This window comes from Silurus aristotelis (genome assembly GCF_946808225.1).
Source record: "Silurus aristotelis genome assembly, chromosome: 2".
NCBI classification, from domain to species: Eukaryota; Metazoa; Chordata; class Actinopteri; order Siluriformes; family Siluridae; genus Silurus; species Silurus aristotelis.
Genome location: NC_139575.1, coordinates 13,439,958 through 13,456,508, shown reverse-complemented (window position 1 = coordinate 13,456,508; position 16,551 = coordinate 13,439,958). Strand labels below are relative to the sequence as shown.

Sequence of the window (16,551 nt, the reverse complement as noted above, 5' to 3'; positions counted from 1 at the left end):
TGGTCTAAACCACTTGTTGTAAACCCCAAAACAGGCAACATCCAAAAAACTCCTCTTCATGTATTCGACCAAATCTTTGTTTCACAAACGACTTATCTCCTTCTCTGATTCCTGCCTTTTTTATACATTCAGAGTAAACTCTAAAATCCTGTTCTTATCTTTACTTTCATTTACTGTGACCATTCCTGTTACCACCACTACAAGTAATTTCTTATATAAAGAAATATACATTTCTGTTTAACATAAACTTAACATTTAAAAAAATGAACATAAAATGAGCCACTACTTTTAAAAGGGCACTCACAATTAAGCATTCTTCAGACTTTCAGCTTGGGTAGAATAAACCCTTCTGCAAAATGGGGGTCTCAAAGATTAATATCTGTAGCAAGTTATTCAATCTTCCAGTCCAGTTAATACTAGGTAGCTTTTAAATGTTTTAAGATTAGCTTTGTTTAAATTACAGGTGATGATGTTTACACATTATCACCTTCAAAGTAGTCCCCTTACACAGCTGTACAGCACTCCCAGTGTTCCTGCCACTACTGGAATATGTACTGAAAGTATTCATTTTGAGGTGTGTCATATATATTTTGCGATTTGCGCTGGATCTTCGCAGTGGTGAAAGAAGTTTGTTGGAAATCTTTGCAAAATTAATCAAAAGAAAAAAAAAATTCACATGTACATAGGTATTCACAGCCTTTGCTATGACACTCAAAATTGAGCTCAGGTGCATCCTGTTTCCACTGATCATCCTTGAAATGTTTCTACAACTTGATTGGAGTCCATCTGTGGTAAATTCAGTTGATTGGACATGATTTGGAAAGGCACACATCTGTTTACATAAGGTCCCACCGTTAACATCAGGACAAACCAAGCAATGAAGTCCAAGGAATTGTCTGTAGACCAGAAAAATGTCTGCAGCTTTGAAGGTCCCAATGCGCACAGTGGCCTCCATCATTTGTAAATGGAAGAAGTTTGCAACCACCAGGACTATTCCTAGAGCGGGCCGCCTGGAAAAACCTAGCGATCGGGGGAGAAGAGCCTTGTTAAAGGAGGTGACCAAGAACCCAATGGTCACTCTGAAAAAGTGTTTCTCTGTGGAGAGAGGAGAACCTTCCAGAAGAACAACTATCTCTGCAGAACTCCACCAGTCAGGCCTGTATGGTAGAGTTGCCAGACGGAATCCACTCCTCAATAAAAGGCACATGACAGCCCACCTGGAGTTTGCCAAAAGGCACCAGAAGGACTCTCAGACCATGAGAAAAAAAGATTGGCCTGAATCCCAAGCGTCATGTCTGGAGGAAACCAGGCAAACCGTATCACCTGGTCAATACCATCCTTATAGTGAAGCATGGTGGTGGCAACATCAGGCTGTGGGGATGTTTTTTAGCGGAAGGAACTGGGAGACTAGTCAGGATCGAGGGAAAGATGAATGGAGCAATGTACAGAGACGTCCTTGATGAAAACCTGCTCCAGAGCACTCTGGAACTCAGACTGGGGCGACATTTCATCTTCAACAGGACAACGGCCCTAAACACACATAGCCAAGATAACAAAGGAGTGGGTAGTGGACAACAATGTAATTGTCCTTGAGTGGCCCAGGGGGAGCCCAGATCTGAACCCGATTGAACATCCCCGCAGAGATCTGAAAATGGATGGAGCTAGAGAGATTCTGCAAAGAAGAATAGGAGAAACTGCCCAAAAATAGGTGTGCTAAGCTTGTAGCATCAAATTCAAAAAGACTTGAGGCTGTAATTATTGCCAAAAGTGCTTCAACAATGTATTGAGCAAAGGCGGTGAATACTTATGTACGTGATTTTTTTTATTTTTAATTTTGAATAAATTTGCAAAGATTTCAAAAACACGTCTTTCATGTTGTCATTATGGAGTATTGTTTGCAGAATTTTGAGGAAAATTATAAATTTTAATCAATTTTGGAATAAGGCAGTAAGATAACAAAATGTGGAAAAAATGAAGCGTTGTGAATACTTACCGGATGCCGTGTTTGGTGTTCCCTGTGACTGTGCATCCAGTCTTGTGCTGCCATCTGTTGGCGTGTTACAAAACTAGTCTCGAAGATTTTTGATAAACCACTTTGTATCTCTGCTAATGGTTTTACCACTGTATTTTTTTAGACCTGTTTTGTTTGATCCATTCATATCCAAGACCCTGGATTTTGATGTTCTGACACAATTGTCTTTTCAACAAAATTACCTTACAGAATCTAACCTCTTTGTATTCACCAAGGCTTTACACAAAGGCACAAAGAATTATTTGTATTCAGTTCTCCCCAATATCATCATCTTCATCATTATCAACAACCAGCCTGTTTTCTTTGACATTGTGAATAATCATCATTACCTCTTTACCTTATAACCCCACTACTTGAGTGCCTCAGTTCAGTACTTCTTGCTGTCCTTGAACATTTATGGCATTAGCAGATGCCCTTATCCAGAGCGAACTTACAACTGAGCAGTTGAGGATAAAGGGTCTTGCTCAAGGGCCCAGCAGTAGCAGCTTGGTGGCACTGGGATTTGAACCTACGACATTCCAGTCGAGAGTCTAATGCCTTAACCACTGAACTTCGACTTTCCTCTTGTATACAAAAAACATAGGACTCAGTTATCATGCTTTGTTGCATTACTATGCTAATGACACAAAAGCCTTCATACAAGCTTCTCACAAGATCTAATACAGCCTCAACAACATCTCTTGCTAGAAGATGTCTCTTTTGCTGGACTGGTCAGTCACCAATGTCAACCTCACAGTTTATCCAGGACACAGGGAAACTTAGTTTCAACGTATAAGTTCCTGCTTTATAAAACATTTCAGGTTTATTTAACTCTGATTAACATCTTTCCCTATTGATCCAATTAGAGCAGTAGTGGTAGAAGAATTTGCAATATTACACTGTAAACATTACATTTGCAGTGATTTCCTGATTTATTTTGTACAGGATTTTATATTTGTAAAAGTGTATAAATCTTTAAATGACAATAAAGTATAAATAATAAGAATTCACTCAAATTGTAATATAATTTGCTATGACTTAATTTGTGTAAAAGGAAATAAAAACATACAGATTAATGCCATTGAATTTCTTCATATTTTGAAAGTTATTGATACCTGTCTAAAATTATTGCTTTATAAGATAATTTATAATTTAGACAATTTAGATAAAATGTGTTCTATAACCAGCAATGACATTTTTTCTTTCCATTTTCTTTCAGACCGCAGAATTCAAAGACAGCAATAAAGGTGACTGCACTTCTTCTTTTTTAAGTTTGTTATACAGCTCATCTTGACTTTTGCTGAATTGTGGACCGAATACTTTTTTTTTTTTTTTTTGTATTTCAGAAAGCTGTAGTAACTTGGTGAAGCACAGCCCCCTCTTCGTACAAAGCATGAATCCATGAATTGCTTACTCCAACAGTTTTTTCCACATCTCATTCTGTAGATCACCATGTAAAATACAGCCTGGCAGTTACCCTGCATCAATAGCATACCTCAACTGGAATGGATTTGTAATGTTGACACTACGTGGCTATGTAGTCCCTCAGGGAATTTTTCTTTAAACGCTGGCCCCATTGCATCTCCCTTCGCCATCTTATACAGCTGTAGAAGTGGTACTCTTCAAAATCCCTGTTTTTCCTCGCCTCTCAACAAGAGCACAAACAATTAGTGGAAGCATCTCACAGGTCTTTGTGTTTGTATAAATCCAGTTTCTCTGCTAGCTATTCTGTAAATAGTGTTTATAGGTGTGTTTTGTAGGTGAATATTTTAATAATAAAATTATTAAAAATTGATTGTTGTCTTTTTTTTTTTATCATTAGCTGATGTCCGATGGCTTTAAAATGACAATGGAAATGGACAGATCCTAGGAAATTAAAACAATGTCCATTTGTAATGCAACTGATCTTTGCATATCAGCCTGTATATAAGCCACCTATGCTTGTCAATACTGAATTGATTATTAAAGGTCATTGTGACTTAAAATAGTCCCTCATGATATACTGGCAGTCTAATCTTAAACAACACAATTCGTCATTAATTACTGGACTCTGTGTCAGGCTTTATTTTACCACTAGGTGGCCCTGCACTATATGCACTGAATTGTGAGAGGTTTAAGACTCTATCAGGTTATCTTTTTTATAATATATTCTGTTTGATGAAGTTTGTGTGATGAACCCTGACCTTATCTGTAATCCACAGGCTAAACCACTAAATCTATTGCTTCCCTAAAATAATAATAACAATAATAATAATAGTAATAATAATAGTAGTAGTAGTAGTTAAAGAAGAAAAAGTGGCGATTTATTTTTTTGTCTGCCTCTTCCTCATTCTAATAATAATAATAATAATAATAATAATAATAATAATAATAATAGTAGTAGTAGTAAAAGCAAGTAAAAAAGCCTCTCTTTTATTATTATTATTATTATAAGTAGTAGTAGTAGTAGAATCAGCAGTAGTAATAAAAGTACAAGTAGAAGAAAAATAAGTAGTATTTCATTTTTAACATCAAAAGATCATGAAACTTTTTCTTATTTATTATTGAAAAAATGCTTTTAGGTATTAATGTAGAAAATTAAAAAAAGAAATATATTTTTTTCCTGCGTTACTCTGTTTAATGCCATTAGTAGTGTATATTCATTATTCAAACCCATTATATAAACCTATTATTCAAACCTAACAATACTACTACTAATACTACTACTATTAATAATAATAATAATAATAATAATAAAAATAATAATAATAATAACAGTAGTAGTAGTAGCAGCAATAGTAATAAAAGTATAAGAAGATACTACTACTAATAATCATCATCATCATCATCATCATCATTATGGAGAGGCTATTTTATACATGCCACATATACATTACAGCACAGTGAAACCAGCAACCCAGAGCCATAACCACTAAGCTCTTACTTCCCTATAATAAGAATAATAAGAATAATGAGAAGAAGAACAACAAAATAATAATAATAATTGCAATAAAAAAACAAGAAGGGAAAAGAAAAAGATGAAGAAGAAGGAGGAGAAGATGTGGCAGCTCAGATTGTATCCTCATAAAGATCATGCAACTCTTTTTCTCCTGTATTTTTTTATGCTTTTGGGTATAAAATATAAACTGTCAATAATATAATCTCTGTTGATCTTTTCCAAAAATCCAAATTTATTGGGTCAGTCTAAAAAAAATGATTGTGCGTGTGCGCGCCACAAGCGCGTGCTGTGCAGCAGGCCAGAGCGTGCGCGCACCCCGTATCCAGCCTTTCCGTTGGGTACGCGCGCTCCAATCCGGGCCCCGCCTCCTTTCCCCGGTGAAAGCTGAGATTACAGTTGGGGGGGTGGTGGGTGTGTGTTGGTTTGTGTGCGGTTGGTAGGACCATGAAAGGAAAGACCGGGACGGGATTTTACTGGTTATTTTCGCGGTCCGTAAAGATTGTTTTATGTGTGAATACAGGCTTATAATTGATCGGAAAAAAGTGAGAAGACGCTAAAACAGGCGTCGCGCATCCGTGCAGCTGTGTGACGCGAGCCGGAGCACCAAATGAGACTTGGAACAAAGTTAGCTATAGCTAGCTCGCGTCGTTAGCGTTGCGCTAAGATCGGCCAAGAGCAGCGGAGGAACCGAGTCCAAACCAAGCCGTGGTGGGGGTTTTAACGTCGTCATCAACATTTGCTGTAGTAATGTTACCTTTAGGAGGCCACTCAAGTTTTGGATGAGGGTAAAAACCCGGGGTTTGCTAAAGCAGTTTAGGGGAAGCGAGAAGGCGCAATGCTGGGGCAGAAGGAGGCGGCGCGGGGCTCCGGGGGTCGCCGGTCTGGGGGCTGCGCTCGGACGCTTCCAGTTCTCAGGACACTCGGGGGTTGCGTGTTGCTCTTGCAGGTCCAGGCGGCCTTGTGCCTCACCAGACCCGGTGGAATAATCAGCACCAGCGCTAATAACAACCACCCGAGTGTCAACGTTTACATGAGTGAAGAGGAGGTGAAGAAACTTCTGGGTGAGTGTGTGTGTTTTTGCTCTTTGGCCATTTTGGCTCAGTTTGGGGGTGAAGCAGACTGGAAGTGGAAGCACATTATTTCCTCTAGCTTGGAAAAGTAATTTAATACATTGAGTGTACAAAGTGAGGTTTCTTAGTTCTTCTCAGTATTTTCCTCTCCAGCTCTTTGTTTTAAAGTGTGTTTCAGAATGAGTTCATTGGAAATTAGAGTCAGCAACACGTCTAAGCAAAAAACGAGCGCTCTTGCGCATGCTCAGAGCAGGCCAGATTCCAAACGGCTCCTGGTTAGACATGAAGTGCACTAGTTTTCATGTCTGGTTATACTTTATATAGTACGCTTGTATAGGGAGCCGGGATGCATTTGGTATTCAAGCGCAACTGCTCTGATGGGTTCCGTAAAGTCTGAGCGTGTCCCAGTCTGGAAACTTTATGAGACGTGTTGGAATTAAGTATAAAAAAAAATATACAGAATACAAATGGTCACTTAAACCCCCTCAGTATCTGCTGGGATCAGTATACTTATTGTCAGGGTGCTGTATTTGTTTTGATCCACGTCTGCAAAATGTGTAAATAAAATATAATCTGGATTAGTTCAAAATATTTGTGGACCTTCAATATGAAAATCTGTACCCTAGGAGGTGTTTACAGCAGTTTGTTTGTTGTTTTTCATCTGACACTTAGGGCTTGTTATATAAAAAACTCCTGCAATCTTGTGAACAGTAATCAATCTACTGTCAAAATCAATCCACTAGAAATCAGTTCACTTGTAGAAACACCAGAGACTCTAATGATAGCAAATATGACTGACTTTATTTCTTTAACTGTATTTTATTTTTTTTTTTACGGTATATTCAAGGTGTGAGTTTGTCATGTATATACAGGTAACCGTCTGTTACACGATGAAAGGAAAACAAAAAAGGAATTAAAATAATAACAATTGTACAATGTTATAATGCACTTATGGTGTAAATGCAGGAAATGGTGTAAGCTAAATAAAATTTGATTTGTATCATATACGCTTAGGATTTTGCGTGTTGTTTACAGCGTGATGGCTCATATTGCACAGCCTTGCTTCTGACACTAATGGGAAGCACATGAAAAACAGGACAGGACCCACATTGTCTGGCATGAGGGAAATTATCCTGTTGTGTGTGTGACTCGGGTCATGCTGCACTCATGCAGTCAATGATTAAATCGTTTAAGACGTAAAAATGTTGTGAGGCCAAATCTTGTTTCTGCAACAGCTATGTCACGGGTCTGCTAGACAGTCGAGGTTTGCCGTCCTTTTAAAGTTCACAGGAAGACAGGGGTAACTTCTTGTAGAAGTGTGAATTGTTTAATGGTTGTTAAATGCTGGGCGTTGGAGCTTTTGTCTATGACCTATCATTACCATCACAAGTGTCGCAGTAGACATGCTAATGAAAGGCTTGTGGTACTGGAGTAGTTTTCCAGGATGAAAAGGAAGCAGGGTGTATATCATGCTGCAAGAATCTAGAGTGAAATGTTTCTCTCTGATTCACATCAGTGGTATGTCTCTTACGCGAGATTTTATGTCTGGTGTTCTTACCGGAGTCTTGACTTTTCTAATATTTGCACGGTTTTTTTTCATAGTCCTCATACAGTTGACGTTTCAGTGGCTAATAACTTCACAACTGTGCTGCAAGTGTTATCTTTTCTTATAATCTCTAATTAGTCAGTTATTGGTCATTTTTTGTTGGGGTTCCCATATAAATTCTCACCATGTTACACCAGAACATGACAATCACAGTTCAAGATAAAATGCACAAGGAGATTACACAAGGATAACTCAACTTCTGAACTCAGCTGTGTTGAACAACCTCATTGCGTGCTTTAGTTTGTGTACACTACTCTTACACCATCACTGTCATTCACGGGGGGAGAAAATAAGCTCCTGCTGTCATTTTAAGAAGATAACAGTAAAATCAGATCGTTTTAATTAGTTTGACAGGATCAGTATTTGTTTCTACAGTTAAGTCCCATTAAACCGCACTAGCCATGTTGCAACCACATAACTTCTAACATCTTACAGAAAACAGTACAAATAAATACATACAAATAATCTGCTAATCTGTTTTGAAAAGCACAAGAGAAAGTAGGTTGTAAACCGTGTTGTATTTACCATCATTTTCCCAGGCTGTGTCTGTGCCCTGGCCATTTTTTGTGTTTCATCATTGCTGATTAATGAAGATATTTTGGGCCTTTACACTTGTGGATTCTTCATAAATATAATAGTCTGATTATAATTATCAGCATTTTGCTTGCTGTATTGTCTGTCTTGTTCTGAATATGCTGGAGGTGTAGTTTAAAACGTGCCCGTTTCTTTTGCGACTGCATTACCAATCACAGAAGTAAACTATGTGCATGTTTCTGCTCTTCCTTGTTTGTTTCTCATTTGCTGAGTGAAGTTCTTGTCCTTTTGCACGGTAGTGGTGCCTGGTCGATCTGCAGTCAGAGCATTTAATCGTTTTTGACACACACAAAAAAAAACCACTCTATAGTAATCATTTGTTTACTACATGTACTGTACATGTATACATATAATATTGTATAATGAGCAATTGCCATTTATATTTCAGGATACCAAATACCTTTTTAGATTACGTGTCTCATTACATGATGAAATGATCACACTGATTTGTATTATACAGTTAATATACAGTTGTGCCTGTCGTCGGTCTAATCTGCCTTTGATTTAGCTCATGCAGATGAATGCCGTCTGTCTGCAGTCTCGGAGTGTGTGGCAAACAGAGACAAGGATACTATCAGAGTGCACTGTGATTGGTTCGCCTGATAAATCATGAACAGAAATCTCAAGCTTTACTGAACCAGAGTCAAAGAAAACCTCATGATTAACTAGTTATCTAAGCAGCGCCACTTGTGTTTATTTATTTAAGCTATTTTACCGAGTCTAACAGATAATGACAAATGTCAGTTCTGAGAAAAAAAAGTTCATTGTTTATTTTAATTTAATTAAAATACATTTTTTTACTTAAATTTAAAGCTTCTTTCTACAATATACCAAAATGATTTAGGGACCTGGCTTTGTCATTTTGCCAGAAGCAGACTAAGAGTCTTTCTTTGTAGCGTTCAGAGAGAAATAAAAAGAACTTCAGCCCGGATCGCAGTGCACTTATCTGTGAGATGCTGACAGGCTCAATAATAGCTTCTTGCTGCCTGAGAGAATCAGGTGTCTGTTGTGCGGGGAAGGAATCTCATTGCCACTGATGTGGTTTAAAGAGCTTGTATTGTGACTCATGGGGATTATATTCCTCCTGTCCAAAGTCTTTGCATTATACTTAATGTTTTCTGCTAAAAGCATGAGCTGATGTCTAATTATCTGATATCTGATTAACCTTTGGACTGTTGTCATCTCCAAGTTTGGATGCTTAGATCTCATTGGCTGTTTAGATGCTGCCTGTATTTGAGTGCATATTGAATTTCGGGCTTCACTCTTGCCAGAGCGATGTCAATACATGCTGCCAAACAACATAAACTGGAAAGATACCTTGTCTCTTTTTCTTACTCCCAACCCTCACCCCTCATGACTCTGTTATTTCCTCTCTGTCCGTCTGCTGGGTCTGTAATTCCTTTTACAGATCTTAATCTTGAGCCAGTTATTTTATTCTATTTATTTATTTATATTTTGTAGGCTTCTACTACAGAACAAATGGTTCCATCAGTGTTATCCCTTTATAGCAATACAGCAGGCTGGCTTATGTAGAGCTTGTGCATGCACAGGGCACTTTTTAAAAAATGATTTACCTTGTAAACAGTAGGAAACTGCCAGATGATAAAATTTGTCATCCGATGCCTTTATTTATTTTTCTGTTCATTTACATTTGCATGGCATAGAGTTCCCTTAAAACCGCAGCATTTAACTCAGCCTGACGTGCAGTAAACATGCCGAAAATGGGATTTTAGTTTTTTACGGAGACTGCACTGGTAGCTATGTTTGGCATTTGTTGAATTTGGTTGCTAAAACTTGTTTTTCCCCCTCGGAACCGCTTTCCACAAAGTGCTCCTGCTAACAAATTCCTGCTGAACGCCATGCAGTGGTTTCATGTCTCGTGATGATCACGGCGAACGTAAGAATAAGCGAGAGTCGTGTATTGGGTTTCCATTTGAATTAGGAGACATTATCCATTCTCATCTTGTTTTACACAGTTCAGCTAAACATCCAATGCATGAGGGTTAATTCAGTGCAAAGAGAAAGAACACTGCCAGCCTTCAGCAGATGCAATATTCCAGAAAAAAAAAAAAAAAGGAAACATCTCTGTGCATGTACTAGTGTTTTTTTTATTAGTGCTCATTTAAGTGTTTACTGAAGAGGTGGGTTGGACAGCTGTTTGGACAGTCAGGGGAAGTTAATTTCACCCCCAGGATGCCAGGACAGAGATGGGTCACATACCAGTCTTCCTCATGTCTTATTGATCTGTGTAAGCTAGATAAAAGCCTTCAGCTTGGTGTTGATGAACACTGTGCTTGGCACAAAGCACAAGAAGTTTTTCCTGTTCCAGCACACCTGAGAGACTGGATTATTAAGTAATGAGGTCAACAACGTTTGCACCAGAGCCTCATATCGCTGCTTTTGCACTCTTAGATAAATATCAAACTTTGTTGGTTGCAGCATACTTTTGCCATGTAAGGTTTCATTGCTTCCTGCATGACGTCATGATGAGGATGGACCTGGCCTGGCTTCCCTCTTTTCATGTACTCTTGTCTCCAGCCTCCAAACCTCAACATGACTCAAGAGTAAACTATAAGCCGTGTATGCTTCGGCTGGTTACAGACTTGGCATGCACTCTCATGTCTGTGCTATTCTGGGGGCTGGTGTGTCCGCTTGGCTGAGGATGGCACTTCAACACTGTGGTCAAGGAAGATGCCCTCACTAATTTACGACAGAGGGCTGTCATTGTGTTTTCCTTTACTAAAAAGGCTAGCAGATACACTGCTAATGTTTACCACCGTGCTTCTGTGGTGGTTTGCTTGTGTTTACAGGATTCAAACAGGCATAGTGTTTTCTGGTTTCCAGGGCTGGTATGATTATATGAGATACTGCATGTGCTCTGATGTCTAGATTTCAAGATACATACTTTTGAAAAGGAAAACATGAACTGAAAAGTAAATGGATTTAAATGATTTTTCATTATGATTTTGATAAACTTATAAAATGTTGTAAACCTAATAAATCATTGCAGTTACTTTTTTTTTTTTTGCGGTTGTTTTTTATTTTACCCTATAAAAGTTAGAATGTTACTCCAGTTGGTCAGGTCTTCAGTACCTTTACTGCATCAAGTCCCACCATGCTGCTGTTCCTGATCTATACAGCATGTGTTTGATATGTTGCCCTTCTGCAAGATCGTTCTGCATACAGCTGAGCTTCTCACTGTTGTTCTGGTCTTTTTTTTTAATTCTTTTTGTGACTAGTTCCTTGGTTTGGGCAGGAACCTTATGGCAATTTCCTGCCCCACACCCCCAGGAGCCACCCACCCCCCTTTAAACTGGGGTATAATCGCTGTGATAATCTGAATAAAGTAATGCCATTGGCGTTGAGACAAAGTTTTTAGTTTGTGTTCTTCTTCTCAGCCGCCACGTTGCTACAAAAGGTAATACACAACTCCAGCGTTGTGTTTACTAGATATAATGCTTCCAAATGAATGAAGGCCAGACTTGCCATCGTATTAATTAGACCCAGTAAAGAATATCATGTTGCTCACATCATTGCAGTCCGGGGGTTATGTAATAGTGGAATTGACGACGCTTGGTTTTGGCTGTTCACTGACTTTGGTTTGCTTAATCAAATTGTTTTTACCATGAAATAGGAACTATAGAGCTCACGTTTCCCCTTTTCAGCACAAACACCAATGCAGTTGTTGTGTTTAACCGCCGCTTCATTTTTATGTAAAATAGCTGCATGCCTTGGGCATTTTTCAGAGCCCGTTTTGGTTTCATGCATGATTACAGCTTGGTGCTTCACCAAAACGGGTTGAGTGGAACGTTATTTTCAGAAAGCAGTCATTATCTTTTACTTTGGGATTCATATACTTCACCTGCTAGTTAGCATAATAAAGAAAATAAATACCAAAGGGTAGGAAAAAAGGATTTGATTTTATAGCGTATTAAGTCATGTTTTGTGCCCTTGACAAAATGTAAGTAAGTTGCTTTCAGCAGTGGCGGATGAAGTACACAAACCACGCACTTGAGTTAAAGTAGAGATACAGTAGCTAAAATGTTACACCAGTAAAAGTGCTCCCTTGAAATTTTCAGTTGAGAAAAAGTAGAAAAGTATTTGCCTTCAAATGTATTTAAGTATCCAAAATACTATGGCTTATTATGGCTTTAATGTTCCGATTATCATTTTTGTTACAAGACTCTTTTCTTAATCAACTCAGTTTATTTGAAAAGACTGTTACTCTTAGAACAACAATCTACTAATAAAATGATATTAATGAGTCAAACACTGATATCTAAAAAATTATCATGAGCCCAAAACCTTCTTTTAAACTACTTTACTTTTGAACTCTCAAAATATCCTGCTTGCTGTTGAACCGTCACTGAACTGTATGTTGGTGATAAGTAGATACCACCAAGCGCCAATCAAAAGTTCAGAGCCGAGCACGTGCTCTACCCTTGCTGCATGATCAAGCTTTTGTCCACTCATAAATATAACGTAACGACTGAATTCCTAGTTGAGAAAAAGTCAGTTTTGACTTTAAAATGTAGTGACGTGAAAGTAAAAGTCTTTTAAAATAAAAATACTTTAGTAAAGTACTGATACGTGAAAAAGCTACTTAACTACAGTAATGAATAACATTTATTTCGTGACTTTCAAGCACTGGTTTTCAGTGAGGGGCTGCAGTGTGTTTGCGTCACATTACATGTAGAGGAGATAAATATGGTCATCCTTGCATGTAAGCTATTGTCCACATAGTAAATGTGTTGCCTTTAACCAGCTCTAGGGTAGCCACAACATTACCTTCAGAGCTTTATCATTTTTATATTTTGCATTTCAATTGTATGAATTCATAACCATGCCCATCCCTGCTACACACAGGACTGCAGCATAAGTACACCAAGTAAGTTTTTCCTGGATATTGTCTCTGCACTGCCATCCTTTCACATGCAGTTGATGTCTAAGGGTGTGACTGAGTCATAACCTGCCTTATTTACTCACTGTTGTTGACTTTTGGCAAGGATTCCTAATTTAGCTGAGCCTAAAAGGCTTGTTGGCCTAATATTTACTTTCTGTTCTGTCCCATTTCTTTTCATTGTAGTGGAATTTCTTTGGTGATTGTCAGGCAGTACACCGTTCCAGCGATTTGTTTACTAGATGAAATGCTTCTAAATGAGTAAAGGCTGGAAGATCCCTGGCATTAATTAGTAACACGGAGAGTCTCTCTTTTCTGCAGCATGGCGGTCCAGATGGTCAACATGTCTCCACTCTCACTCTCACTCGTCCCAGTACCCAGCTCACTTTATGGGTTGACCTTCACCCTTGGCCTCATCCTTTCATGTATTTACAAGTCACTCTTATACTCCTTGTTAGACCTGACAGTGTGAAAGAGTGGAGATATGACTTCTCAGGTCCGCTTCTTATCTGTATGTGTCATAGCACTGAAGGAAGGAGGTAAAATATATAAATCTCTTTGTTGGAAGAAGCTCCAGAAATGGGGGGGGTGGAGATGAGAACCAGTCGCTGTCTGTGCGGATATATGGAAAGCGTTAATTTAGCCTGGAATGTGTCATTTGGAGGCAAGAAAGCATCTGTTGTGCCTGTTGAAAAACCATTTTAGGAGGTTTTTTGAAGCTTCGAGTATTTAGAGAGTTTTGTGAGGTCACTTGGTTGTATTTAGCTTTCCCAGGAGAGTACACGTAACAATATATTCACACCAGACACATCACAGGTGTGTCCCATTGTGACGGTCTTCAATTGCCATACCACATGAGACAGTGGAGCAGTGGTTCAACAGCCTTTTCTATCCTTTTTGGATTATCCATGAGCATTACTGCTCAGACAAATTGTTATGAAACTACGGCACAGTTATGACATATTTGTATAAAATTTGTATAGACAGTATGATCGTGGGAATTTAATTAATTCCTTTGATGTGGAAAGAAATAGGAGCAATGTGTAGTTAAAGGGTAGTGCCACCCAGTGACACATTCTTCCAAAATCATACACATCCAAGTTTGAGCAGTTCCAAATAAAACTAAAAATAACCCTTTCATGTGTAGGAGACTCTCACTGTGAATGAGATGGCAGATGGAGATGAGAATCAACTCAGTTATAGTGTTTTTTGTACAGCTGTTTGCAGTGGCATTTTATATATATATATATATATATATATATATATATATATATATATATATATATATATATATATATATATATATATATATAATTATGTTGAGCTCTAAAACGTGTTTAGCAAATGATTTGATTGGTTGTTGCTGCATGTTTTCATTTCCCCTGGTGAAAACTAATCTCAAATCCCACCAAACCCACGTTTTCACAAGTTTTAGAACCGCAAGGTCTGCGGCATACGTTCTAGTTCATCTCTGAGGAGTTTGTCGGGGTTGAGATCGAGGCTCTGTGCAGGCCACTCGACATCTTCCATATCAAATTTGGCAAAATATGGCTTCACGGAGCTTGTTTGCACGTCGCCGTTGTCATGCGGGAACTGATTTGGGGTGCGTTAGTTTAACTGGAGGGAAATTGTAATGCTACTTCCAAATACAGGAAGGTGTTAACTCAGTAGTGAAGGAACTGGATCGGAAGGTCACAAGTTCAAATACCAGCACAACCAAGCTGCCACTGATCAAGGCTCTTAACCCTCGATTGCTCGGATGCATGTCGCTCTGGATAAGCGCATCTGCCAAATGCCATTACTGTAGATATAAATGCAAAGACATCCTATACAATTTTGTGCTTTCAGCTTTGTGGTTACAGTTTGTATAAGGCCCACAAATGGGTGTTTGCATACTTCTGGACATATACACTGGCTTGTGCACATCGTCTTTGCTCACTCTTTAAAAAAATAAAATAAAAAATTAAATAGATATTTAGTCTTAAATGTAAAATGACTTCAGCCTTTAATTAAGGTTGAATGAAGAGCCTTAGTCATCAGAGCCCTCGTGTCCCTGTTTTTGGAAGTTTGAGTACACCATACATTTATTACAGGTTGCCTGTCTAAGCTTTCATCACCAATAATACTGTAACCCCCCCTTAAAAATGGGTTTCGTGGTTTGTTGTGGTTCATCGTTCTTTGTCAGACATCATCATTAGGCGCACATCCCCACTTATGAGTTAACTTTGAACTTTCTGTAGTCCAGCAAGGAAATTAACCAGATTGTTGTTCAGCATGTGGGAATGTAGTAGTTGGTTTCCTGATCAAACATAGACTTTCGAATTGTCACACCCAATTACACATTTTGATGGGTTTACCCTCTCGGGCCACATTTAGGGTCCCCCTTGTAAAAAGAAAAAAAGTGGCTGTACGAGTGACATGGCAGACGAAGGAACGGCTCACATGGTTCTAATTAATAAAGGAGCTTTCGTCCCTGTGAAGGCCAGGCTGGATTCATTAGCAAGCAGCCGCAACTAAACCACAATAATCTGAATCCTTTGTCCTCAGAGCTGTCGTCCTTCCAAAGAGTGTGTCACCAAGCTTCTAGTCTAAACGATCCTTTAGACGTCTCAGCAGGAAACTAATGTTCAGTCATGAGCTAAACACCAGAACAAATTTAAAGCAGTAGACCTGTGCCACATGTTCTGAGGAGAAACAGTTTGTTCAGATGGCTGACCTGTGAGGCAAGCGTGTAGTGATAAAGTATTTCTTTTATAGAGTTCTATATCGTATTAAAGAAATCACCCTGGAGCTGTATCTGTAAGATGTTAAGGCGTGCTGTCAGTGCACAAAGATCCACAGACCTAGATGTGGTTTCATGTCTTGCTGTTGAATTACTGCACATGCTCTCAGTACACAGTAGTGAAGAGCACTCTCAGGCCCCTGGGTCATGTGACATCACCAGAGATGGCTTATAAAGCTTAAGTGTAATGCCTCTTTTTTGGCACTAATCCATTACTTTGAAGAGCGATTACCTGAATGTTGAAAGCTTTGGGATTTTGCAGGTTTTCGGGTTATTTATTGCCTTTGCTTACAAAGTGAATGACATGAGAGACTGCACGACACCAGAAAAGTTGCTAGTTTTAGTAAGGGTTTTATAATTTTAGATTTTAAGTTCAGCTTAATTGGCTTGATGGAGCCAGTAGGTCTGTGTAAGAAGAGATTCAGTTATCTGCAGTGACTAATGCTGCATCCAGACTCTGTTGAAATGAGCCATTTGTAAACTTTAATGAAGTAATTTCACACCTCGGCACGTGTAAAGTACTGAAAAATGCAGTCATACTAATGACGGGAAACTATGCCACATTTAGGAAGGGAATGTAGGCCGAATCACAGAAACGGCTTGTTTTCCATGTTTTGTATTCAATATAATATTAATACTTTATTTACATT

At 38.6% G+C, this 16,551-nt stretch overlaps 2 protein-coding genes across 7 annotated transcripts in view; both read left to right on the top strand.

Moving 5' to 3' along the window:
- sned1 (sushi, nidogen and EGF-like domains 1) overlaps positions 1-3,806 on the top strand; it is a 107,668-nt gene extending 103,862 nt beyond the window's left edge. For all 3 annotated transcript variants that reach the window (XM_083568628.1, XM_083568626.1, XM_083568627.1), the window contains 2 exons: positions 3,231-3,258; positions 3,358-3,806. In XM_083568628.1, the coding sequence (XP_083424754.1) occupies positions 3,231-3,256 (26 nt within the window). In that variant the 3' untranslated portion in view covers positions 3,257-3,258; positions 3,358-3,806. The remainder of the gene's footprint in view (positions 1-3,230; positions 3,259-3,357) is intronic.
- A 1,481-nt stretch (positions 3,807-5,287) lies between these two features.
- Positions 5,288-16,551, top strand: part of ryk (receptor like tyrosine kinase) — a 53,436-nt gene continuing 42,172 nt past the window's right edge. For 2 of the 4 annotated variants that reach the window (XM_083569380.1, XM_083569378.1), the window contains exon 1: positions 5,318-6,010. In XM_083569380.1, coding sequence (XP_083425506.1) covers positions 5,785-6,010 — 226 coding nt within the window. In that variant the 5' untranslated portion in view covers positions 5,318-5,784. Of the gene's footprint in view, positions 6,011-16,551 lie in introns of all 4 variants that reach the window. The other 2 variants (XM_083569379.1, XM_083569377.1) reach the window with 2 other exon arrangements.